Genomic DNA, 27,576 nt, shown 5'->3' on the forward strand with positions numbered 1-27,576 from the left:
GAGATATAAGATACTAAGGTTTATATCGTGGGTTCAGCACGTACACATATCCCATTCACTTTGGGAATTTGAGGTTAGCGCAGTTCCCTTACAGATTATACCCTGCTCAACTTGGAATCACTATATGCTCTCTGTCAGGCCATTTCAGGCCCTCAAAGAGGAGTTTGATCTCCCCAACCACATGCTCTTTCGTTACCTCCAGGTTCATCACCCTTGGCCAGTGTGGTCCTTGGTGAGGACCCCAAGAAACTAATTTCTTACCTGTACAACCTCCTCCTTCTACCCAAGGCCACCACTCATGCATACCAATTGAAGACCAAGTGGGAGACTAAACCTCGGAGAGATGGAGGATGAACAATGGGATGGGGTGGGGAAGTACTAGAAAACACAAAATTAGTGTCACCTAAACTATCAGACTGCCTCACCCATCTTTATATCCTCCATCGGTCCGACAGAACACCATCCCGCATATCTAAGTATAGGCCTGGCAGCAACCCATCCTGCCCCAGATGTGGAGCCACTAGTAGTACTTTTTTATAACCCTATGTGGTCTTGCCCACTCATACAGCAATACTGGGCGCAGATCGTAAAATTCCTTCATGACCAAATGGGCTCTCCTCTGACACTATGTCCACGTCAGTGTATACTTGGCCTCCTCCCCATTCCTGAGGGGGTGAAGTACTTGACGATCGTCTTATGCCGCGAACACACGATCAGACTATCTGGCGGACTTAGTCTGGCGGACAAACCGCCGGACTGTCCGAACGAGTGTACCTGCCCACACACGGTACTTTTGCGGCAGACTATCCGCCGTACTTTTGAAATGAACAGACTTGCCCACACACGCGGAGGAATGTCCGTTCATTTTGAACGCGGCTCCGGGTAGCCAGTACTAGCGATGGAAGCGTCGCTGGCCCCATCACCTAGTATGGAGTTAAAGGGGAAGCCCTACACCAAAAAAACTGTGTGGGGATCCCCCTAGGTCCATATCAGACCCTTATCCGAGCACGCTACCCGGCCGGTCAGGAAAGGGGATGGGGACGAGCGAGCGCCCCCCCCTCCCCTCCTGAGCCGTACCAGGCCGCATGCCCTCAACATAAGGGGGTGCTTTGTGGAAGGGGGGGCCGCGCCCCCCCACCCCAAAGCACCTTGTCCCCATGTTGATGAGGACAAGGGCCTCTTCCCGACAACCCTGGCCGTTGGTTGTCGGGGTCTACGGGCGGGGGGCTTATCGGAATCCAGGAGCTCCCTTTAATAAGGCCCCCCACCCTATGTGAATGAGTATGGGGTACAATGTACCCCTACCCATACACCTGTGAAAAAAAAAACAACACACAAGGGTTAAAAATAATTTATTGCACAGCTCCGGGGGTCTTCTTGCCGGACTCCGGTATCTTCTACTAGCTCTTTTACTAGCGGAGGAGCCCGGCTTTCTTAATCGTCGCCACCCGGGGGTCTTGTCCCCCTCTTCGGTTCTTCTTGCCGGGCCTCTCGCCGCTGTCTTCGTCGCCACCTTCTGTTCTTCTCTTCTTGAGCTGTTGACTCGTTGCTGTCTCTGGCCACAATGACAGGCGATGCAGCGTGTGGCAACATCGCCGGGTTATGTCCCCACCCATTATGATGTCACAGTCCCAGAGGATGCTGGGACTGACATCATAATGGGCGGGGACATCACCCGGCGATGTCCCTATATAAGTCGCCACACGCCACGTCCCTGTCATTGTGGCCAGAGACAGCAACGATTCAACAGCTCAAGAAGAGAAGAACAGAAGGCAGCGACAAAGACAGCGGCGATAGAAGACCGGGCCACCGCTTGTAAAAGAGCTAGAAGAAGGCACGGAGGCCCGGCAAGAAGAACTGAAGAGGGGGACAAGACCCCCGAAGTCGGAAGAAGACCCCCAAGGTCGGAAGAAGAAAGCCGGGCTCCTCCGCTAGTAAAAGAGCTAGCAGAAGATAGCGGAGGAGTCCGGCGAGAAGACCCCCCAAGATGGAAGAAGACCCCCGGAGCTGTGCAATAAATTATTTTTAATCCTTGTGTGTGGTGTTTTTTTTTTTTTCACAGGTGAATGGGTAGGGGTACATTGTACCCCATACTCATTCACATAGGGTGGGGGGCCGGGATCCGGGGGCCACCTTAAAGGGGGCTCCCGGATTCCAATAAGCACCCCGCCCGCAGACCCCGACAACGGCCAGGGTTGTTGGGAAGAGGCCCTTGTCCTCATCAACATGGGGACAAGGGGCTTTGGGGTGGGGGGGCCGCGCGGCCCCCTTTCCCCAAAGCACCCCCGATGTTGAGGGCACACAGCCTGGTACGGCTCAGGAGGGGGGGCTCGTCCCCACCCCTTTCCTGACCGGCCGGGTAGCGTGCTCGGATAAGGGTCCGATATGGACCTAGGGGGGACCCCATGCCGTTTTTTCAGCGTAGGGCTTCCCCTTTAACTCCATACCAGGTGACGGGGCCAGCGACGCTTCCTTCGCTAGTCCCGGCTACCTGGAGCCGCGCTCAAAATTAACGGACTTTTCTCCGTGCGGGAAAAGTCCGTTAATTTCAAAAGTACGGCACACACACAGCCGTATTGTCTGGCGGACATATTTTGGTGCAAAACTACTTTTAGACCGCCGGACTTTTGGGTAAAAAAAGGTCAGCCGGAGCGCACACACGGGGGGGATTGTCCGGCGTCCTCCATCTACACCAAGGATGCCCGGGTAAATTTAACAAGATATGGGACAGATGGGTGAATGATGCCTCCACTTGTAGCGCTTACAAATGTCTGTTCCCTTGAAATGGTCTGCACCGTCTTATCGGCGAGCAATCTCGAGGCCCGGGCTGCTACAGATCGGGTGTATTCACATTACAAGTGAAGGCAACTAGGCATGGCAGTGTCTTGTTTACTAAAACGCTCTGGCAGACAATGTTACTAGTATTTGTTGGTGCCTGTTGCACCTGGCATATTGCATGCATTATCCTGTATCGTCTTTTAATACTCAAAACTTTTTGATAAAAAAAAAAAAAAAAAAATGTATAAGTCATTCTGGTGAACCCCCTGTCAGAGTCCTCCCCTCCCTCCTCTTCACCTGTGTGTGTCACGTAGAGCGGCAATCTCCCGCTGTTTCATGGCGCTTGGATCTGAAATGTTCAGCGGATGCTGTAATAAAGTCCCACCTCCTAGACCGGCTCCTGTGATAGACTGCACACTGATCCAGTTCTGGGAAATCGGAGGTGATTTTTTCTTTCCTTGTATCCAGAGAATTAAGCTTTTCATGTGCGATAATTGACCTTATGGAAGGTAGATTTCAAGCCAGAAACAGTGAAGCAGGGTAGTACCTTGGTCCATTGGGTAGGAGATCTGGACAAGCCCACAGGGTGCCTCTGCCAGGAGTCTGATCAGGTCGAAAGACCACATTTGCCTAGGCCAGTTTGAAGTGATGAGGATCTCCAGGATGCCCTGCATCTCAATCTTGTGGCGTAGCTGTGCTTCTCGCACCAGTGAAACAAGTCATGGAGCATTTTTGTGTGTAGGGACCTTTCCCCTAGGACAGGAGCTTAGGCAAACTAGTTTGCCTGCCAATTGTTTACACCCATAATGTGAACAACTCACAAGGCTGGAACATGGAGCTTTGCACTGTCCAGAATGTTTTCTTCCTGTCACAGCATGACTTCTGGATCTTCCCTGATGGCTGGTGTAGCCACTGATGTGCCATTCTCCGACTGGGTGACCCTCCAGTCAAAGTGTTTGGAGCCCCAGAATGCGGATGGGGAGATGAGATTCCTCTGTCGACCATGTTCCCTGCACCAGTAAGGCCTCCTGGTCTTTAAACTGGCATCCGTTGTGATGCTCTCCTAAGAAAGTGGGGAGGAAGGATTTTCCCAACTTCATTGCTGGATTCCTGAGCCACCAGACCAGAGATAAACTGCTCTTTAGTGTCAGGCGAGTCAGTTTATCTAGAGAAGGGTTTCTGAAATGGGGCTCCGCTGCAAATTAACATTGTGGTGGATGTATACCACCCAATGTTTCTAGTCTTGTTCCTGATAGTATTGTCATCACGCTATGCTACCCAACGCCTCCTTTGTACAGTAGTTCAGGCTATAACTAGGAGAGAATAGTTAACTGTATTTGCTGTCAATCTAACAATTCCCAATAACAATTACAGAATTATATAATGACTGGCAGCCACAGCTAATCTGTTTGGAAAGCTTTTGACTGTACAATGGCACAAGTGAGTAATTGAACTTTAAATAGAAGGGAAAGGTTTACCTAATCACTAAGACTAAGCACCTATATGCATAAAATGTGTTAGGGTATTATATAATAACGGTTTATGTGAGCTATCCAATTTCTAAATAAACCCTTCCAAAGGATGGCATGCTTACTGTACATGGACATTTTTCCATTTTTATTTTAAACTGTACGCTGAGCCAAGCAAGGCTGCACTGAATATGCCATAGAATGGATACCATCCACTTACAAGTATGTATTGTTGAGAAACTGCAGTTGTCGAATGGGCCTATCAATAGGTTGCTCTATACAGTTATTTAAAGTGTGTAATAAAATGTATTCAAAAGTACCTTGTCCATGTCTGAAGATTGCAGCTTTTTCTCAGTTTTGGGGCTTTTGGCTTTCTCTTGTGAACCTTGGAAGGAAGCTGAAATGCAGGAGAATAAATATGTGCAATTCTGTTCCAGTCATTTAGGGAAAACTAGAAACGCTAATATCTCACAAAACCGTAATTCAAGCACAGATAACTCTGCTGGGCCTTTACTCAGTGTATGCATTGTGCTGGGGTCACACAAAGTAGTACAAGCCCAGCAGTGTATCAAATTCAAGTAATTCAATTAGAAAAACTTTTAAGGTGTCATCCTGGCAGTACAAAGAACTCCACAAAGTTTATAGATGCTCATAATTGCTACCAACACCACAAATAACCCACCAGTTTCCAATGACTATAAACAATATCCGACTATACACTGTAGAGTGATAGCAACGTTCATAATAATTTTGTTCAAACAATAGTTTAAATTCTCACCATCTAGGCTTTTGCTTTGCTGAGGCACTTCAGCAACTGTTTTCTTTGATAGACTACTGTCAGATATGGAGGGCCTCAAATTGGCAGAAGGTGGGTCGAGCAGGCTACAAAACAGAGAACAATAAAAATCCTAAGTTTTAAAAAGTCTATTGATATAAAGAAACTATGAGTCTTGTTTTTTACAGTACCTGTTCACAGGTGGTGAGGTAGAATCAGACCCACTTCTTGGTCGTGAGGAATGCTAGAGAAATAAAAACTATTACGGTTCACAATATATACAGTATTAAATACCAGCACTGCTAATTATTGAAATAACCAGGGCTGCACTTGTAACACATACTCAAATTTGCCCCATACACACTATCAGATTTTCTGCTGATATTTTTCCTTCAGGTTTACCAAAAACATGTAATGCAAGGGTCTGCCTGATTGCATACAAATTGACCTTATATTATCCACTTAAGCCCTGGACCAATTTGCAGCCAAAGGACCAAGCCCCTTTTTGCGTTTCAGCACTGCGTCGTTTTAACTGACAACTGCGCGGTCGTGCGACGTGGCTCCCGCACAAAATTGGCGTTCTTTCTTCCACACAAATAGAGCTTTCTTTTGGTGGCATTTGATCACCTCTGCGGTTTTTATTTTGTGCGCTATAAACAAAAATAGACAATTTTGAAAAAAAAATGCAATATTTTTTACTTTTTTGCTATAATAAATATCCCCAAAAATATATAAAAAAAAAAAACTCCCCCCCCCCCAGTTTAGGCTGATACGTATTCTTCTACATATTTTTGGTTAAAAAAAAAAAAAAAAAGCAAATAGCGATTGATTGGTTTGCGCAAAAAGTTATAGTGTTTACAAAATAGGGGATAGTTTTATAGCATTTTTATTAATATATTTTTCTTTTACTAGTAATGGCGGCGATCAGCGATTTTTATTGTGACTGACATTATGGCGGACACATTGGACATTTTTGGGATCATTGTCATTTATACAGCAATCAGTGCTATTTAAATGCACCGATTCCTTTGTAAATGACACTGGCAGTGAAGGAGTTAACCACTAGGGGGGCAAGGAGGGGTTATGTATGACGTTATGCGGATGTGACGGATCGGGTCCGCTGGTCCCGCGGCCGCAGTCACGGAGCTCAGGACCGGGTCGGGAGCGTGCCGACAGCGGCCCGCTCCTGACCCGCGGCTGGGCACTTAAAGAGCAACGTACCGGTACGTGCTTGTGCCCAGCCGTGCCATTCTGCCAACGTATATATGTGCAGGAGGCGGTCCTTAAAGCAGGGTTCCACCCTAAAGTGGAACTTCCGCTCATTGGAACCCTCCCCCCCCTCCGGTGTCACAGTTGGCACCTTTCAGGGGGGAGGGGGGTGCAGATACCTGTCAAAGACAGGTATTTGCACCCACTTCCCGGCATAGACTCCCATGGGAGACTATGCCGTTTCCTGTCTCTGCGCGCCGTCTGCTGAGACACACAGTGTGGAACCGGGAAGTGAAGCCGCAACGCTTCACTTCCTGATTCCCTCCCAGAGAATGGCGGCGGCAGCAGCCCGAGAGCCTCGTAATGGATCGGTCTCAGCTGCCGACATCGCTGGACCCTGGGACAGGTGAGTGTCCATTTATTAAAAGTTGCTGGCTTTTAATATTTTTTTTGTAGGTGGAATCCCTCTTTAAGCAGCTATATGGTTTTAGTAAATATGAAGGAAAAACTCAGCAGAAAAACGGATAGTGTGTATGGGGCTTAAGAAGTATTCCTCACATGGATCACTCTTCAGGGAAGCAGTAAATTTAGCCGCACTTCTAAATTTGCCCTTATTGTTTCTCAAAACATTTATATTGAAGGCATGCCATGAATGACAGGCGTCACAATTTCTTGTGCTCTCAACCGAACAGCCAAGTCATCAAATGGCTGCTGTCATAACTGATCACATGTGCATGGCAACCGTAGATCAAAACAAAGGCTTTTCTTATTGGTGCCAATTATTTTTATTGTACTTTACAAGCCTTCGAGATTTGTATATCAATACTACTTTTACCTAATGAACATAAGGTTCTTATTGTTTTATTAAAGCAGAAAAAAAGTCAATTGTACTTGCCATCACTGCTGTGATGCAGCATCCACAAGCTCTCGCGCTACCTATGAATCTACCCACTAATCTTGCTCTGGGTTTGGCATCTTTGGCCATTCTGAATGGCTGGCCTGGGATGAGTTAATTCATACCAGCACTAAAGAACGTAGTCAGCAAACACAAAGCTTTGCATGTGCAGCTCAGTGTACATTAGGGCCTTGTTCACACGAGTGTCATTTCAGATGTGACTTGAGTCACAGAGAATCACATGGCAATGGAAATCATAGTTTTCCATGGTGTCCGGTCACATAAATACAACTCAGCATGGAGAAATTTTGGAAAAGGGTTCCTGTACTACATTGGTGTGATTTCAGTGCAATTGTAGCCCCATAGAATATACAAACCTTATCAAAGTTGCAACCAAGTAGCATTTCAGAAATCGCACTGAAAATTGGATCAAAAAATCATATCACAGCAGTGTGAACCTAGCCTTAGGAGATGAGTAGCTGGAAGGATCCCATGCATGAAGGTAAAAAACCTTCACTATGCAGTTTCTCACCCCCCCCCCCCCCTTACCTGAACCAGATGTAGCGATATGCAAGAGAGCAGCTGCTCCTCCAGCTCTCTCCCACCTCATTGGCTTAGACACAGCAGCAGGAGCCAATAACAGCCAGTGAGGAGTGAGTAGGGACGGGGAGGGCTGAGTCCTGTTCTGTGGGTAAATGGACATACAAAGCAGGGCTCAGAAGCAAGCAGGCATGAGTGCCCCCATAGAAAGCAGCTTGCACTCAGCGGGGGGGGGGGGGGGGGGGGGCCAGAGTGCGGACGGGAGAACCAAGAAGAGGAGGACTTGGGGATGCTCTGTGCAAAACTATTGCACAGACTGGCAAGTATAAAAGGTTTGTTATTTTTTTATTTTCACTTCCTTTAGTATCACTTTAGCATAAACAAATCATTATTAGGGCAGACAATATCCAATCCCACTAAGTAATGTAGAGCCAACATAACCATCACAGCAAAGCCAGAAAAATATGGATCTCTTAGGCTTGGCTGAGATATTCAAAGAAAGGAAACAATACATGAATCATGAATTAACAAACCTTTACATTCTTTGACTCCATTTCTGAGGAACACTGTTCCAAAGGAGTCAGTGTTTTTGCATATATTGTTGAGCAAGACATCTCTGGTTGGGCAGGTAGTCCAGGGGAGGTTGGAGGAAGAGAAAGAAAAATGTCTGATGTAAGAGGCTTTGATGAAGCACCTGGGCAGGACCAAGTAAGATGCCCCTGTGAACTAAGCCCGCTTGGCCTATTCAGACTGTTTTCAGCAGACAAGGCTTGTTCCAGATTTTGTGGAGCTCCACTACCAGATTTTATGCTTGTAAGTTTGTTCTCTGTTTTAAAACCAGGTGCACTTTGGGTTGCCAGAAGGTTTTTGTGCTTTAGTGGTGATACTGGAGCTCTATTTGGTTTCAATAAGAAGTCGCGTCCACGCACATCAGGTGAAGCAGGAACAGGACTTGCATGTGAAGAAAATGGGGAACCATCCATCAATGATGATGGGCTTGCTTCATGTGTTTTGTTCCTTTTTGAAGAAACAGGAGGAGATTTTGCAGGGGAGACTGAAACTTTCTTTAAAATAAGAGTCACACAGTTTAATTTCTCCTGGAGTTTGCGCACAAGATTTTTATGAGTCCATCCAACCTAGGTGCAGATATGCAGAGTATTAATCACAAAATCAGGTTAAAAATAAAAAATACAAAAACACACAAAACAAACACACACACACTACTAAAAATGTTTGCGTTTTCAGGGATTATAAAATACATATTGTACAGGTGTTGGGGGCCACCACCGGCATACCACAGTTTGTAGCAAAGCAGTGCTGAAAAAAAAAAAAAAAAAAAAAAAAAAGGAGTGGGGTGGAACGGATGTCCCTCAATGGGCTCCAATAAAAAATATTTCACAGTGAATGCATCCATGAGGAACAAAAGTCTTAAAATCCAAGAGCAATCCTATTGAGGGGTGGGCAATACAGCAAGCAACAATTACAAAACAGGCCCAATGGTAAAAACAGGAAATTGGGGACTGCATGCAGCTCTAACAGCTGCCTGAAGGACCTTAAGCTGGCATCAGAGGAGGCAAAAAAAACATCCACCAGAAAGAAATCAGAGCACAATTGAACAGAACACCAAATGGCAGCTTTGCAAATCTGGAAACCACTTGTCTGATGTCAAAAAAAATCCAACAGGAAGTAGATATCCTTTTGATCAGATTGCCAGTGGATCCCTGCACATCCAGGCAGTTCACATCCATGATTCCCAATCTGTGAAATTTTCTTAAAAACCTCCAAGTTTAGAAACCATTCTTCCATGGACAAGGCTGGAACCTGCAGTTTTACCCAGGACAGGATCCACTCAACCACTCTTTCCATGGAGAGACTCCTGGCTCCTATGATTATTGTGTTGTCCGACTGAAATCAGATCAAATGACCAGGTTGGACCAACGCTGAAGGGCCAGCCAAATCATCCGAAACTTCAAGATGTTAATCAGTAGATGAGAGTTGCAGATTACCAAGTCCCCTGGAAAACTGTCCAGGATTCCCCCCCCCCCCCCCCCAAGCTTGTCATGGGAATCTTTTAAAAAGATGGAAAATACATTGACTGCAGAGCTAGATTCCTGTACCCCCAAGCCAGGGATAGCCTCATCCTTGATGTCAACTGCATCAGCCTATCTAGTGAAAGGCCCAATTTGCCCCATGATGACAGAACACTGCACTGCCAAGATCTGGAGTAGAATTGGCCACAGAGAACCTTAGGAAGGTTTACTATCAGCCCCAAGACACTCGTTCAAAAGACAGCTGAAGCTTCTGCTGGGAAAGGAATACTCTAGCCCAAGATACGTCCAAAACTAGACTTGGATACTCCAAATTTTCAGTTTCAGAGACAGTTTCTGAAGGTTTAAGATTCACCCAAATCCTCTGCAACATCTGAATAGTCAGGGATACATTCTTCAAAGCCCGCATTGACTGTTCCCTCAATGGGAGATCTCTTAAGTATCCCACAAGGGGGGGTGACACCAGAGTGCAACAGAGCCAACACCAGAAGCTTGGAGTAATCCTAAGGTGCATAAAACGAGGCCGAAGAGCATGGCGAATAAGCATCTGTTATGCCAACAGAAGCCAAAAAGTCTCCCCTGTTGAAGCGATAGGTCTGGCTGACACCATACAGAATTTGTGGATCCGAATACATTCAGGGGTTTGAGGTCAAGAAAGTGATGAATGTCCCCTTTAGGGTTTGGAGCAGTGAACAGGTTGGAGTAAAACTGTTGGAACCAGTTAGCATCCTGAACAGGAGCAATGAAACCCAGAAGGGTGAAGAGAGGAAGTAGGGCAAGAAACTCGAGCCTGCAGCCCAATGACACCAATGCCTTCACCCAAGAATGCAAGATGCTCAAGTGTCCGCAAAGGCCAACAGATATCCCCCTACTCTGGAAAGTAGGTGCACACCTTTATACCAGAGAAGCTTGTCTGGCATTTCAAGTTTGCCAAATCTTCAGACTTAAATCAAAAGAAGAATTTAAAGAGGGGGGGAGTCTTAATGGTCAGAGAGGAAGACAGCTTTGCACTCTGCTTGTTGAGCTTCTTCCACTGAAAAAAAAATGAATGCGCCTATCACTAGTAACATCCAGGGATGGTCCGAAAAGTCGTTGTCCCTCAAAAAGGGCATGCATATCAAGTGCTTCTTACCAGGCAGCTCAACACTTTAACCAAGTGCCCTACACATACAGTATGCACTGACAGTATGCACTGACAAGAGATACATGCAAGAAATAAAGAGGGAGGCTTTTCACAAGCACATGGTAAACAGTGGTTTAATCCCCTTTGTTAGACCACGTTTAAATAAGCAAAATCTCTTAAAAAGTAAAAATACAGCCAGAATTGAATGCAAGGCCAACCCAATAAGAACGGTTCTGGAGAGGTCTACCAACCACATATCGGTTGGGTCCTTAAAACCAGTAGCCTCTTCCACCTAATTAGGAATAGTAGTCTCGACGAGACAAGGCCAGACACATGGGGAAAACAAGTTCAACAAAATCTGCACCAAATGCATACAAGGCCATCAATCACTAAAAGGAACCAACTTACCAGAGTGCCTCCATTCTTCATATAGAAACAGTTAGAAAAGCAAATGGAAAGGGAAGGACTTTGCTGCCTTTATGTTCCAAAACTGAAAACAGCACTGGTAGAACCAACAATAGGATCCTCTAGTTTTAAAGTGATATGCACTGCAATAAAGCCCCAAAATGGTCTCTAACTTGGGAATAATAGCAGACCGATACGACAAGGGGTAGCTCATCTGAGAAGGACTCCTAATCAGACAGACAGTCTCTGCAGACAATGGCTCAGAAACCACTAATCCTTTCAAAAAATGAAGCCCGAAATCCGTTTTCTGAATGGCCTGCAAAGAGTGGGGATAAGACAGGACCTGCAGCACATATATCTGAGCTGCCTGAAGTACAGTGGGAGGAATACTAATCCTGACACCTAAACAATCAGATATGCCAGCTATAGAAGCAAGTCTGTATGACAGGAGGCTGTTAGTCAACAGAATGTGTAGCTGTTTTAACCTTGGAAAGGTTACTGTGCCAAAAGTTGAGCCTTCCAGGGTCACGTAATGCATTTAATAATCATTATCTATTGCTAAGTATTGCACACATGAATGTTCAATTTGTTTTGAAAATCTTGGCTTGGTATCAAAAGAGCCTGAATTTTCCACTTCTTAATAAGGGATTAAACAGTACTGACTGGCATATTCAAGGCTTTGAGTATCTTTTTATACCCTTTTCCATCTTTATAAAAGTCCTATTACTTTGTTACACAGGTCTTTTGACTGTTCTTTTCTACCTCCTCATGGCTCAGTGTCTAGCCTGCTAGGGCATCCAATCGAGAGCCAACAAACTCATTGACTATTTTTACACAGACACTAATTGCGATTTAAAAAGCCACAAATGTTAGAAATTAACCTTTAATTGCCATTTTAATCTGTGTGTGCCACCTTCTGAGTCTGTACAAAGGCCAAACATTCCAGGGTAAACTTTATCAGGGCCATTTGGGTGATTTCTAATATCATTAGGATTTAAAAAGGATAGAAAAAAAATGATGTGATAATAAATGGTTTCAGGTGATGTTCACTATCTTTAAATAGTCAGATTTTCAATATTAATGCCAAAATTTCATGATTTCTACCAGGGTATGCAAACTTTTGAGCACAATTGTAGTTGGCTATAAAAAGTAAGATTGTGTTTCATCTGTTCCACATGACCAACCAACACGTATGTAAAGAGTAGGTCAATCATTAACAATCATAAGCAATCAATCCATTTTTGTCTAAGGAGACAACACTTCCTTAATCACTAACCAGGAACAAACATGAAGTAGATGATACAAGAACTCCTAATATGCATACAGGTAATTAGCAATTTCAAAGGGAAAAAAAAAAAAAAAAAAAAAAAAAAAAAAAAAAAAAAATCGCAATGATATCCCACATACATCCCAAAATAGATTTCCTTTGTGGAAGGGTAAAGCGTAAAAGTGTTAAAACATACAGTGGAAATAAAAAGTTTACACATCCGTCAATATTAGGTTTCTGTGATGTAAAAAAATGAGACAAAGATAAATAATTTCAGAACTTTTTCCACCTTTAATGTGACCTATAAACTGTACAACTCCATGGAACAACAAACTGAAGTCTTTAACCACTTAAGGACCGCCGTATTGCCATTGTACGTCATCACAATGGCACAGGCAGGCACAAGCACGTACATGTACGTGCCTGCCTTCCAGCGGGTGGGGGGGTCCGATTGGACCCCCTCCCGCTGGATACGGCGGTCCGGTTCGCTCCAGGAGCAATCCGTGATGAGGGGATGGCCGTTGGTTTCTGGCCACCCCCTCTGGATCGCTCCTGGCCAATGACAAGCTTCCTCCCACTGTGTATTGTTTACACAGGAAGGAGGAAGTGATGTCATTCTCCTCGGGGCGGTCTTTTTGACCGGACTACGAGGAGGAGACACAAAGTAAGTGTGCACCAACACTACACTGACATGTAGGTACACACAGGCACACAAACCCCCCCCCCCCGATCCCCCCCCCAGTCACAGTGTCACTGATTGCATTGATCATTTCTTTACTGATCACTGCATTCAGTGTCAGTTGTAAAAGTAAAAACTGTCAGGGCAGTTAGTGTTAGGTCCAGGGTAGCCCCCTATCACCCCCCAATAAAAATTTAACCCCCTGATTGCCCCTAGAGTTAACCCTTTCACCTCCTTTTGCCAGTGTCACTAAGCGATCATTTTTCTGATCGCTGCAGTAGTGTCGCTAGGTAGCTATTTTTTTTTTTAGGTTCACCGCCAGGTTTTTATATCGCTAGGTACCCCGATATACTACCCAACAATGGTTTTAACCCCCTGATTGCCCCTAGTTAACCCTTTCACCCCCTTTTGCCAGTGTCACTAAGCGATCGTTTTTCTCATTGCTGCATTAGTGTCACTAGTGTCATTACGTAGCTAGTTATTTTTTTAGGTTCACCGCCAGGTTTTTATAGCGTTGGGTACCCCCATATACTACCCAATAATGGTTTTAACCCCCTGATTGCCCCTAGTTAACCCTTTCACCGGCGATCACAGTATAAGTGTCACTGGTGACGCTGGTTAGCCAGTTAGTTATTTAGGTTCCCCGTCAGGTTTTTATATAGCGCCAGGGACCCCCATATACTACCTAATAAAAATTTGAACCCCCTGATTGCCCCTAGTTAACCCTTTCACCACTGATCACCGTATAAGTGTTACGGGTGACTCTGGTTAGTTTGCTTTTTATAGCATCAGGGCACCCACCATTTATTACCCAATAAAGGTTTAACCCCCTGATCACCCGGCGGGTGATATCAATTAGGTTTTAGGGTCAGGGTCAGGGTCTGCGTCGCCCCAGGCAGCGCTAGGTTAGTGCCAGTACCGCTAACACCCACATGCAAAGCATAAACCTCCCGTAGTGGTATAGAATCTGAACAGATCAATATCTGATCAGATCTATACTAGCGTCCCCAGCAGTTTAGGGCTCCAAAAAAACGCATTGTTAGCGGGATCAGCCCAGATACCTGCTAGCACCTGCGTTTTGCCCCTCTGCCCAGGCCACCCAAGTGCAGTATCGATCGATCACTGTCACTTACAAAACACTAAACACATAACTGCAGCGATCGCAGAGTCAGGCCTGATCCCTGCGATCGCCAACAGTTTTTTTGGTAGCATTTTATATTTAAATCCGGAAGGGAGTGCTTGGTTTTCGGGGGTCCCGTACGTGGCTAGGCTCCCAAAAAGTCCCCCACATGTGGTATCCCCGTACTCGGGAGAAGCAGCAGAATTTATTTTGGGGTGTAATTTGACTTATGCCCATAGCATGTGTGAGCAATATATCATTTAGTGACAACTTTGTGCAAAAAATAAAAAAAGTTTGTAATATTCCCGCAATTTGTGTAAAAATATAAAATATTCCATAGACTCAACATGCCTCTCAGTAAATAGCTTGGGGTGTCTACTTTCCAAAATAGGGTCATTTTGGGGGGTTTTGTGCCATCTTGGCATTTTATGGCCTTCAAAACTGTGATAGGTAGTGATAGGTAGTGAGGAGTAAAATAAAAAATGTATGCCCTTAGAAATCCTGAAGGCGGTGCTTGGATTTCGGGGTGCCGTACGCGGCTAGGCTCCCAAAAAGTCCCACACATGTGGTATCCCTGTACTCAGAAGAAGCAGCAGAATGCATTTTGGGGTGTCATTTTACATATGCCCATAGCATGTGTGAGCAATATATCATTTAGTGACAACTTTGTGCAAAAAAAAAAAGTTTAATATTCCCGCAACTTGTGGCAAAATATAAAATATTCCATGGACTCAACATGCCTCTCAGTAAATAGCTTGGGGTGTCTACTTTCCAAAATGGGGTCATTTTGGGGGGTTTTGTGCTATTTTGGCATTTTATGGCCTTCGAAACTGTGATAGGTAGTGAGGAGTGAAATCAAAAATTTGCACCCTTAGAAATCCTGAAGGTGGTGATTGGTTTTTGGGGTGCCGTGCGCGACTAGACTCCCAAAAAGTCCCACACATGTGGTATCCCCATACTCGGGAGAAGTAGCGGAATATATTTTGGGGTGCAATTCCACATATAACCATGGCATGTGTGAGCAATATATCATTTAGTGACAACTTTTTGTAAAAAAAAAAATGTATTTTTTATTTTTTGTCATTATTCAATCCCTTGGGACAAAAAAAAAAAAAAAAAAAAAAAATATTCAATGGTCTCAACATGGCCCTCAGCAAATAGCTTGGGGTGTCTACTTTCCAAAATGGGGTCATTTGGGGGGGGTTTGTACTGCCCTGCCATTTTAGCACCTCAAGAAATGAGATAGGCAGTCATAAATTAAAAGCTGTGTAAATTCCAGAAAATGTACTCTAGTTTGTAGACGCTATAACTTTTGCGCAAACCAAAAAATATACGCTTATTGACATTTTTTTTTACTAAAGACATGTGGCTGAATAAATTTTGCCCTCAATGTATGACTAAAATTTAGTTTATTCGATTTTTCCTATAACAAAAAGAAGAAAATATTTTTCTTCAAAATTTTCGCTCTTTCCATTTATATCGCAAAAAATAAAAATCGCAGAGGCAATCAAATACCATCAAAAGAAAGCTCTATTTGTGGGAAGAAAAGGGCGCAAATTTCGTTTGGGTGCAATATTGCATGACCGCGCAATTACCAGTTAAAGCAGCGCAGTGCGAAATTGGAAAAAGACCTCTGGTCCTTAAGGTGTTTATTGGTCCGGGGCTGAAGTGGTTAAGGTTGAGGGAAGTATGAATAAAAAACTAAAATAATATGGTTGCATAAGGGTGCACACCCCTAAAACTAAAACTTTGTTGAAGCACCTTTTGATTTTATTACAGCACTCAGTCTTTTTGGGTATGATTACATCAGCATGGCAATATTTGTCCACTCTACTTTGCAAAAACACTCCAAATCTGTCAGATTCAGGTCTGGGCCATTCCAAAAACTTTAATCTTCTTCTGGTGAAGCCATTCCTTTGTCGATTTGGATGCATGCTTTGGGTCGTTGTCATGCTGAAAGATGTTCAGCTTTTCTGTGCCAATATTGACTGGTATTTGCAACGGTTAATAATTACCTCTACCTTGACTAAGGCCCCTATATTCCAGCTGAAGAAAAACAACAGCCCCAAAAGCATGATACTGCCACCACCATGCTTCAATGTAGGTATGGTGTTTTTTTGGTGATGTGCAGAGTTTTTGTGCTAAACATATCTTTTGGAATTATGGCCAAAAATTTCATCCTTTGTTTCATCATACCAGAACACATTTTTTCCACATGCTTTTGGGAGACTTCAGATGTGTTTTTGCAAAATGTAGCCAGGCTTGGATGTCTTTCTTCGTAAGAAAAGGCTTCCATCTTGCCACTTTACCCCATAGCCCAGACATATAAAGAATATGGGAGATTGTTGTCACATGTACAGCACAGCCAGTACTTGCCAGGTATTCCTGCAGCTCCTTTTATGTTGCTGTTGGCCTCTTGGCAGCCTCCCTGACCAGTTGTCTTCTTGTCTTTTCATCAATTTTGGAGGGACATCTAGTTCTTGGTAATATCACCGTTGTGCCACCATTGAGGACTGTCTTCACCATGTACCATGGTACATCTAATGCCTTGGAAATTCTTTTGTACCCTTCTCCTGACCGATACCTTTTAACAATGAGATCCCTCTGATGCTTTGGAAGCTCTCTGCGGACCATGGCTTTTGCTGTAGAATGTGACTAAGAAAATGTCAGGGAAGGCCTACTAGAACAGCTTAACTTTATTTGGGGTTAATCAGAGGCACTTTAAATGATGGCAGGTGTGTACTGATGTCTATTTAACATGAGTTTGAATGTGATTGCTTAATTCTGAACACAGTTACATCCCCAGTTAAAGAGGGTGTGCGCACGTATGAAACCATATTTTATTTATTTTTTCAGTTTATAGGTCACATTAAAAATGGTGGAAAAAGTTCTGAAATTATTTATCTTTGTCTAATTTTTTTACATCACAGAAACCTGACATTTTAAAACAGGGGTATGTGGACCTTCTATATCCACTGTAGCAACCATCTGCTCCTATATAGTATTTAGTGGTTACATTTCATATTACACAGTTAAAAAAAATAGCAACTTAAAGAGTATTCAAGTCCAATCACTAAATCTCATAGTGTTTAACATGTTAATAGGATTTAAAAAAAAAATGTTTTGTTAAATTTATTTTCAGCTCTCAAAAACAATTCCTGGTGTTCCTGCAAGGAATGAACTTGTTCATATACTTCAACTGTTGCTACCTTAAGGAAACCTACCTGGAGAAATCCCATAGAGCCATTGCTGGGGTGAATGCATATAGAAAGAAGAGACTGCAAGATATCAATCAGCAGGATTCTTACATTTCTCCTCTGCACAGTTAACATATTTATGGTGCATGGATCAGCATAAATGTATTCATATAATCTTTTAAACACATCCAGTTTTACTTACCCAGTTTGGATTATTTTATTTTTTAAATGTATTCTGCTTTATATTTGCTGCAGTCCATGGAGGTGTCAAGGGATAGAATGAAGCCTCAACACATGGTTTTTCTAATTAGGGCACACGCTTCCCCAAATATAAAAGTAGCTTTTGCATATTTTCTTTGCATCCTTGTCCTTTCTCATTTTAAAACAACAATTATATTGATCTCAATTTTAAATTATAAGCATGCTAAGGATCTTTGTCAGATATTCCATGTTCCTGCTCAACAGTTCTCTCATCCCCTTATCTGCAACGTTAGCCTAATGTTATTCTTGACAGTTGGATCTTAAATCATATCCAAAAAAAGTCATCAATTATTGAAGATGCAAAATGCAACTTGGTTATGCACCGATAACCTTTGCAGCAGAAAGTTTTAGATTTCTGTAATAGTGAAATGCTTGTTTGAGCCCCCCCTCTTCAAATTTTTTTTTTTTTTTTTTTTTTTTTTTTACATCCACCAGTTCTGATTGCCAACAGATTTAGAAGATTCTCTTTATTGAACTTACCACAACCTGATCATTCACTTTAATGATCTCATCGCCTGGAAGGATTTGTTCACACTCTCTGGCTGCAGACTAAACACAAGAATGAAAGTGAAATGTTACACATAAAAAGACAGGTCCAACAACATGAAAGAACGAGAGAGAGAAAGAAAAAAAAAAAAAAAGTGACTGCATCAAGAAAGTCACTTTTCTAGAAAAACCCTCTTTCTGCGGCACTGGTAACTTCCATATTTCTATCTTTAAGCTTTCTCAATATTTATTTTAAAGATGTTTTTAGGTTTGTGCTAATTACATCTGAACCTGACATGTCAGCATCTTGATACACCTTTTTCCCAGCATTATATTTATAACAATAGTGCAGGTGCTCCATTACTCAGAGGAAGCAGTTATTGATGATTTGTAAATTAGGCCCCTTTCACACGGGGCGGACCAGTAATGATGCACCCCGTGATGATCCGCTTGCTCAGTGGGGATCGCTCCGTTGTCCCCGCTGAGCCGGCGGCGGACAGGGCGGTCTCTGCACCTGTGCAGGGACTGCCCTGTCAGCTCTCCGTTCTCCTCTATGGTGGATCGGATGAGCACAGACCGTCTGTCCGTGTTCATCCGATCTGCTCTGCAGACGGATAGAAAAATAGGATTTTCCTCCGTCTGCAGAATCGGACAATAGCGGAGGCGGACAATAGCGGGTGTCTGCCGATGTTCATCCGCAGACACTCGCTATCCCATAGGGATGCATGTATGTCCGTATTTCATCTGCAAACGGATGGATGAAATACGGACATACTGTCCGCATGTGTGAAAGGGGCCTTACGCTTATATATAGTAGCAACACTCATTGCACTATACACCATTCTAGTTCATGAAAAATTTGTTACATTCCTGGAATGCCAGGATTGCCAACTCTCACATTTGCTTGTCAAACCATCAAATGGTTGTTGTCATAACTGAGGACATGTGCAGCACCATGGCAGTTGAAGACCAAAACAGAAGCAGCTCGCTTGGCTGTAAAGGATAGGAGGGTTTAATTGTGCTTTAAAAGTAGTCAGCAGATCGGCCTCTACAAATTAAGCAGTGCCTAAAAAATGGAGAGCAACTGAGAATGTGTAGAGAATGGTGAGCCAGTGTATTACTGGATTTTAAACAGTATAGACACTAATTTTTAATGTTTTGCATAGCTATACCTGCAAAAGGAGCCAGCCTGGTGTGAACTAGCAGGACTTAATTTTCTGACTAAAGTACCATTTTAATTTATGTATGGTTTACATCTACTTTAATTCACAGTTCACGTGCTGCTAGGGGGGACATGCGGTTTGCTTTATTCTAACTGTATATGTGCAGTAGCCAACATTCATCACCATAGGAGACAGCAGGTAACAGGTACATTTGCAATTTATATAACATGATTTGTGTAAACAAAAAGGCAATAACAATGTCACCATACTGGTTTTAGAACAATAAAGTGTCATTTTAGTTATAAGCAGAGCACTAACCAAACGCCATACACCAAGTAATCAGCTCTATCCACAGTTATCGGTAACCATTTCCATTTATGTATTTGCAGCTGGTAACAAGTGATTGAAACTGACCTCTGGTACTGTTTGGCCAACAAAATGCTGTCCTGAAGAAGTGGATTTAATTACAAGGCCCTAAGACATAAAAATAAGTCATTAATGATTTTAAAATACTACAATAGTCAAATATTTTTTCCTGAGGAAACCCACTATCAGTCTTAGGTAATTCACACGTAAAAGAAGCAATCCTATGAAAGAAAAATGGCTTAAAATACCTGTCTACAATAATATAAATATTTAACTTCCAATAAAATACTTTTCTTGAAGTACAATACAGGACACAGGATCATCGCCTTAACAATGGGTAAGCTGTAGTTACCTTCAGGTAATTGGGAATGTCTCTGTGGGTTTTTTGCAGGTGTCCAAACAACCTCTTTCAATACAGAGATCATAAAAGGAACAGAGGAAAGGGACCGGTGTCCTATATAGTGTTCCAAAAAAAGGATTTTACTGTCAAGTCATAAATTTGCTTTTTAATATATTAACTACTTGCTGACCACTGCATGCCGATATACGTCGGCACAATGGCAGCGGTGGGCAAATGGGTGTACACGTACATCCTCTTTAACCACTTGCCGACCAGCGCACGACGATGTACGTCGACAGAATGGCACGGGCAGGCAAATGGGCGTACATGTACGTCCCTTTAAATTTGCCGCCCTGCCATCGGGCGCGCTCCCGCGCTGGTCGGGACCTCCGTGAGTCCGGTCGCGGGACCCGCGGACTCGATCGCCGCGGGCATCCCCGCGATCGTCTCACGGAGCGGCCAAATGAAGAAATGCCGTTGTAAACAACATTTCTCCATTCTACCTAGCAACTAGTGATGCTGATCTCTGCTCCATGTGATTGGAGCACAGATCAGTGTTCACTAAATGAAAGCCCAACCCCCCACAGTTAGTAACACACCCCTAGGAACACTTAACCCCTACACTGCCACCCACTGGTTAACCCTTTCACTGCCAATGTCATTTACACAGGAATCACTGCATTTATATAGCAGTGATTATTGTATAAATGACAATGGTCCCAAAAATTTGTCAAAAATGTCCGATGTGTCCACCACAATGTCGCAGTCACAATAGAAATCGCTGACCGCCGCCATTACTAGTAAAAAAAAAAAAAAAAAAAAAAAAAAAAAATATATTTGTTAATAAAAATGCTATAAAACTATTCCTATTTTGTAAACGCTATAACTTTTGCGCAAACCAATCAATAATCGCTTATTGCGTTTTTTTTAATCAAAAATTTGTAGAAGAATACGTATCGGCCTAAACTGAGGGAAAAAAAAGTTTTTTTTATATATTTTTAGGGGATATTTATTATAAAAAACAAAAAGTAAAAAATAATGCGTTTTTTTCAAAATTGTCGCTCTATTTTTGTTTATAGCGCAAAAAAAAATAAAAATAAAATAAAATTAAAAAAAACGCAGGGGTGATCAAATACCACCAAAAGAAAGCTCTATTTGTGGGAAAAAGACTAAGTTAGACTTATCGGTGACGGTATTTCTAAGAGCCTTTCAGGACAACCCCGGAGAGAGTGTAGCTCCACCTTGTCATTAGGAAACACATGCCCACTTTAAAAACACCTCCTCTTCCTCCATGGCTTCAGTTATTGTGGCCTTCCGACACTGGAAAACAAAGCACAGAAAGCACAACACCATGGTAGAACTTAATACATTTACTAAGCATAACCTAGGGAGGGAAGTAACGGTTGTCCTGAAAGGCTCTTAGAAATACCGTCACCGGTAAGTCTAACTTAGTCTTTCTCAAATCGCCTTTCAGGACAACCCCGGAGAGGATAACCGAGAAAATTACCCTAGGGCGGGACTACTGCCTGCAGTACCTTCCTGCCGAAGGCCTGATCTGCTGCAGACAGTAGATCTAACCGGTAGTGCCGGAGAAATGTCGAATAACTGGACCAAGTGGCAGCCTTGCAGATTTGTTCAGGCGATGCACCGGCCCTTTCAGCCCAGGAAACTGCCGTGGATCTAGTAGAGTGGGCAGCAATACCTGAGGGAGGTATTTCTCCTTTTGCTTTATAGGCTTCTGTTATAGCCAACTTAAGCCACCTACCCAGCGTACTTTTAGAAGCTTTCTCCCCCTTGCGTGATCCAGAAAATATCACAAAAAGGGCGTTTGATTTTCTAAAATCTTTAGTCATTTTCAGAAACTGTAATAGACACCTTCTCACATCCAATGTGTGAAAAACTTCCTCTCCTGCATTCGCTGGGGTTGCAGAGAATGTAGGTAACACTATTTCCTGCGATCGATGGAAAGCTGAGGATACTTTCGGTAGGAATGCTGGATCCGTCCTCAGTACCACCCTGTCCTGATAAACTCTAAGGAATGGTTCTGTAATAGCTAGAACTTGGAGCTCGCTGACTCTCCTGGCCGAGGTGATGGCCACCAAAAAGATTGTTTTTAAAACCACCTTCTGTAAAGAAGCTTCTTGTAAGGGTTCAAATGGTGCTCCCGAGAGACCCTGTAAAACTGTAGACAAATCCCAACTGGGAAAGTCTTTAAGGGCTACTGGTCTACTTCGAGCAAGAGCCCTAAAAAAATCTAGAAATTAAAGTTTCTTTAGATAAAGTCTTTTCAAAGAAAACTGATAAGGCCGCCACCTGAGTCTTGAGGGTACTGGCTGCGAGACCCTTCTCCATTCCCTCATGGAGAAACTCCAATACGGACACCGTGCTCTTGACCTTGAGTTCTCTAGAACTACACCAGGAGTTGAACTTTTTCCAGACTTTCATGTAAATTGCCTGTGTAACTGCCTTCCTGCTAGACAGCAGGGTCTTTACTACTTTATCTGAGAGACCTTTGGCTTTTAATAGGTCCTCCTCAGAAACCAGGCGGTTAGCTGTCGAAGTTCCACCTCTGGATGATTTACTGTCCCCTGGGATAACAAATCTTTTCTGAGTGGTAACCTCCATGGGGGCTTCGAGGCTAGGTTTCGAAGACCCGCGAACCAAGGCCTTTTTGGCCAAAAAGGAGTGACTAGTATTAAGTCTGTCCCTTCTTCCCTGAATTTCCTCAGTACTAGTGGAATTAGAGGAAAGGGGGGAAAGGCGTAGCACAGCTGGTAATGCCAGGGGTGAGCAAATGCATCCAACCCTATTGCTGCATCTCCTCGGTGAAGAGAAAAGAATCTGTCCACCTTTGAGTTCTGCTGGCTGGCAAAAAGGTCTACCTGTGGAACCCCCCAGGCCTCAGAGATCATCAGGAACACTTCCTGATTCAGACTCCATTCTGCCTCTAGCAATTTGCGCCTGCTTAGGAGGTCCGCAAACAAATTCTGAGAGCCCTTCAGATGCACTGCCGATAGTGAGGCTGTGTTCTGCTCTGCCCAGGCTAACAGATTGGCCAGCCCCATCAAGCTTCTGCTTCTGGTTCCCCCTTGCTTCATAATGTAGGTAACCGCTGTTGTGTTGTCTGACAACACCTGGACATGGTGGCCTCTCAAACTCTGCTGAAAGGCCACTAATCCCAGAAAGATCGCCTTCAACTCCCTCCAGTTGGATGATCTTTGAGCTTCCTGTTTGGACCAGACCCCCTGAGATGTCTGACCATCCAGGTGGGCTCCCCAGGCACTTGCGTCTGTAGTAAGGCGCTTGTCCACAGGAAAGGTCCACACCAGGCCCCTTGAGAGGTTTACCTGGTCTCTCCACCACCAAAGAGCCCTTTTCGTCCTTGACGAAATTTTTAGCTGTTTTTCCAAAGGATCCTGATGGGACCAGCTTGACAGAACCTCCCTCTGAAGGGGTCTGGAATGGAACCTGGCCCACTGAACAGCCGGGATTGCTGCCGTAAGCAGGCCCAGAACTGCCATAGCCGTCCTGACTGAGACTGTCTGGTTGCTCTGTATCCGCTGTACAGCTAGCTGCAACTTTTCCTGTTTTTCCAGCGGCAGGAAAACTTTCTGGAGAATCGAATTTAACGTATACCCCAGAAATTTCATTTCCTGTGAGGGGGTCAGGATTGACTTCTCTAGATTTAGAAGCCATCCCAGGCCCTCGAGGTGAGACTGGGCCCTCTGGAGATTGACTAGGACCTGCAAAAAACAAAAAGGTCGTCCAGATAAGGGACGACTGGAATCCCCTTCAACTTCAGGGGCTCCAAAGCCTCTGCCATAATCTTCGTAAAGACCCTGGGAGAGGACGAGAGTCCGAATGGCAGCGCCCTGAATTGGAGGTGCCATACCGAACTCCCCACCTTCAATGCCAGGCGCAGGAACTGCTGCGATGCCTGATGAATGGGTATATGAAGGTAGGCATCCCTTAGATCCAGGGATGCCATGAAGCATTCTGGGGTCAACAACTTTGTGATGGAGAAAATTGTATCCATCCTGAAATGTTTGTACCGAATGAACCTGTTCAGAACTTTCAGATTCAGGATTAAACGGTACTTCCCTGAGGGTTTTTTCACCAGAAAAATATGTGAGTAAAAACCCCTGCCCTGCTGGTTTACTGGGACTTGAATCAGAACCTCTTGCTGTATCAGCTCCTGTAACAAAAGCTTCATTGCAGAGGCCTTCCCCTGATCCCTTGGCAATGTTGTCACATAAAACCTGCTCGGAGGTGGTTCTGAAAATTCCAACCTGTACCCCTGATCGACAATATTCTTCACGAACAGATTTGGAGACAGCCTGTCCCATTGTTCGCGAAAAGCTGACAGTCTCCCCCCCACTGGGGAGATATTGTCACTTGCTCTTAGGGGACTGCTCTGGGGGAGATCTAAAGAGGACTCCACCCTTGCCTTTGCCCTTCTGTGAACCCCATCTGCTCTTGCGATCCTGGTCTTTTTTATGGGACTGCTGAAAAGCACGAAAATTATTTTTGGCAACCTGCTTTTTCTTAGCTGGAAAAGCCTTCTTTTTATCGGCTGTCCTATCCAGCACAGACTCTAAAATCGGGTCCAAAGAGCAAGTCACCCGAGAAGGGGAGACCACACAGTTTGACCTTAGAAGCAGTGTCCCCAGACCATGTTTTCAGCCAAACTGCTCTCCTGGCTGAATTTACAAGAGCCGAAGACCTAGCGGCCAGTTTAACCGATTCTGCTGATGCATCCGCCATATATTTGACTGCATTCAGGATCAGTGGAAAGGACTCTAAGAGATCCTTGCGGGATGTCCCCGCTTCAATATGGCTCTTCAGCTTCTCTACCCAACATTCCAGATTCCTGGCCACAACCGTAGCTGCCATAGCTGGTTTTAGACTGACTGACGCAGCATCCCAAGCCTTTTTAAGGATGGAGTCAGCTTTTTTGTCCATTGGGTCTTTAAGGATCCCCATATCCTCAAAGGCTAGATCCGTCCGTCTGGATACCTGCGAGAAAGCTGCATCGACTCTGGGTTTTTTTTTCCAAACCTCTGAGTCTTTATCTTCGAAGGGAAACCTTCTTTTGAGAGCTTTAGAGAAGAAAAGGGGCTTTTTCTGGGTCCTTCCACTCTTTTCTCACCGAATCTGAGAGGACCCTGTGGACTGGAAAAACTCTCCGTTTTGTTTCGTCCAACCCCTGGTACATTTTGTCATGAATTGACAGTTGTACTTTTTCTTCTTGAATTTCTAGAGTAGTGTAGATTGCTTTAAGAATGTCATCTACTTCCTCTAGTGATAGCTTGAATTTAGAGCCCCTGCCATCTTCTTCCTCTTCCTCCTCCTCAGAATCCCTGAAGGAGATGAGAGTACTACCCCCTTCGTCTCCAGAATCCTCGGTATCCACCTGTCTGGACGACGCCGCCCTGGGGCTGGGCGGTAAGTTCTGAGGCTCGGTCTGTGCGGGAGGGTTTTGTATCAGGATGGACCTGACTGAACTCAAGGAGTTTGTCAGCTCTTTAACCGAAGAAAACAAATCCTTATATTGCTGGGATGTTTCCTCTTCCACCAATTCTCTGATACAATTTCTGCACATTGCCTTCTGCCATGAATCTCTGAGGGGGGTCTTGCAAGAAGGACATTTTCTCTGACCTGGTCTAGCTTTTCCTAGTGATTTTTCCTGAAACGACATGCAGGTTTAACTCACTAAAAGCTCACAACAACCAGTTGCTTAACACCAAGCCAGTGCAGAGACCCACCACCAAACAGACCACTAGTGAGACCCCAGAACCAGGCTGCAAAAGGTCTGAGCGAAGTCACCTCTGACCTGCAGCGACAGGCCCCCAAGAGGGGGGAACAGACAAAGACATAGCCCAACAGTGAAGCAGAGGGTGCCAGTGCACCTTACGTACCTGGGCTGGACCGGTGCTAGGGGCGCCTGTCTCCGCCATAGCTGGCTTACACTCCTCCATCGCTTGAGTAAGGCAGCTATCACAAACAGCTCCGTCATTTTTTTAAATTTTCACCGGCCGCCGCGTCATCAGGGCCGGCCGGAAGCACACGGTCACCTGACCCGCCCCATGATCCCTGCGTTCCAGGCGCTTGAACCACGGCGCCACGCCCCCTCAGAGCACCTGCGCGTCACCGTAAACGACGCTGTCGCCGCCCCGGGACCCAGCGCCAAAAACGGAGCCACGCCGCTGACCTGTAGCGACCTCCGCCAGCGACAGAGCCCTCCCTGTGCTAAATCAGCGGACACCGGGCACCCGACGCCGGCACTCCGAGGGTCCTTACTCCCGTGAGACGGCGGGACCAGGGGCTCCAGGAGTCCTCCCCCACTGGAGATGCTGCTGGGGGGTCAAAAGAAGAAACAACCTGTGACGAAAAGGTAAGCCTTACTCCCCTGCAGAGAGTGTAGTTCTCCCCTGGTTCAGGCACATGCTTCCTCCAAGGAGGAAACACAATAACTGAAGCCATGGAGGAAGGTGTTTTTAAAGTGGGCATGTGTTTCCTAATGACAAGGTGGAGCTACACTCTCTCCGGGGTTGTCCTGAAAGGCGATTTGAGAAAAAGGACGTCAATTTTGTTTGGGAGCCACGTCGCACGACCGCGCAATTGTCAGTTAAAGCAACGCAGTGCCGAATCGCAAAAAGTGGTCTGGTCTTTGACCAGCAAATTGGTCCAGTCTGAAAGTGGTTAATTGGGGGGCTAGCGGGCGCAGCATGGGTCTCCAAACTATGGCCCTCCAGTTGTTCAGGAACTACAATTCCCATCATGCCTAGTCACGTCTGTTAATGTCAGAGGTTTACAATGCCTTATGGGACATGAAGTTCCGCAACAGCTGGACGGCCATAGTTTGGAGATCCCTGGCGTACAGCGTGACCATGCACACAGGACCAGTGGACTCGATGTCCGCTGGTCTCCTGGCGATCATGTCACGGATCCACAGAATGGGAACGTGCCTATGTAAGCAAGGCATTTGCCCATTCTGCTGTGTGACATGACAGATCACTGCTCCCTGTCATCAGGAGCAGTGATCGCTATCAAGTTGAAGCCCACCCCCCCTACAGTTAGAATCACTCCCTAGGACACACTTAACCCCTTGATCGCCTCCTAGCGATTAAGCCCTTCCCTGCCAGTGTCATTTACACAGTAACCAGTAAATTTTTATAGTACTAATCGCTGTATAAATAAAAATAGCGTCAAACGTGTCCAATGTGTCCACCATAATGTCGCAGTAACAAAAATCGCAGATCGCTGGCAATACTAATAAATTAAAAAAAAGTATAAGAAAAATGCCATAAAAAACTATACCCCATTTTGTAGCCGCTATAACGTTTGCGCAAACCAATCAATATATGTTTATTGCAATTTTTTTTACCAAAAACACGCAGAAGAATACATATCGGCCTAAACAGAGGAAAAGATTGGTTTTATATATTTTTGGGG

General features: G+C 44.6%; 1 protein-coding gene across 3 annotated transcripts in view; it reads right to left on the reverse strand.

The window, feature by feature from the left end:
• The window catches only part of CNKSR1 (connector enhancer of kinase suppressor of Ras 1), a 166,799-nt gene that overhangs the window by 63,106 nt on the left and 76,117 nt on the right, over positions 1 to 27,576 (reverse strand). For 2 of the 3 annotated variants that reach the window (XM_077481064.1, XM_077481066.1), the window contains 6 exons: positions 19,830 to 19,889; positions 18,247 to 18,315; positions 8,200 to 8,802; positions 5,214 to 5,266; positions 5,026 to 5,129; positions 4,568 to 4,644 (listed from right to left, as the gene is read on the reverse strand). In XM_077481064.1, the coding sequence (XP_077337190.1) occupies positions 4,568 to 4,644; positions 5,026 to 5,129; positions 5,214 to 5,266; positions 8,200 to 8,802; positions 18,247 to 18,315; positions 19,830 to 19,889 (966 nt within the window). The remainder of the gene's footprint in view (positions 1 to 4,567; positions 4,645 to 5,025; positions 5,130 to 5,213; positions 5,267 to 8,199; positions 8,803 to 18,246; positions 18,316 to 19,829; positions 19,890 to 27,576) is intronic. The other variant, XM_077481065.1, reaches the window with a different exon arrangement.

This window comes from Lithobates pipiens, unplaced genomic scaffold (genome assembly GCF_037356315.1).
Source record: "Lithobates pipiens isolate NorthernLeopardFrog02 unplaced genomic scaffold, aLitPip1_a1.2 Scaffold_16, whole genome shotgun sequence".
NCBI classification, from domain to species: domain Eukaryota; kingdom Metazoa; phylum Chordata; class Amphibia; order Anura; family Ranidae; genus Lithobates; species Lithobates pipiens.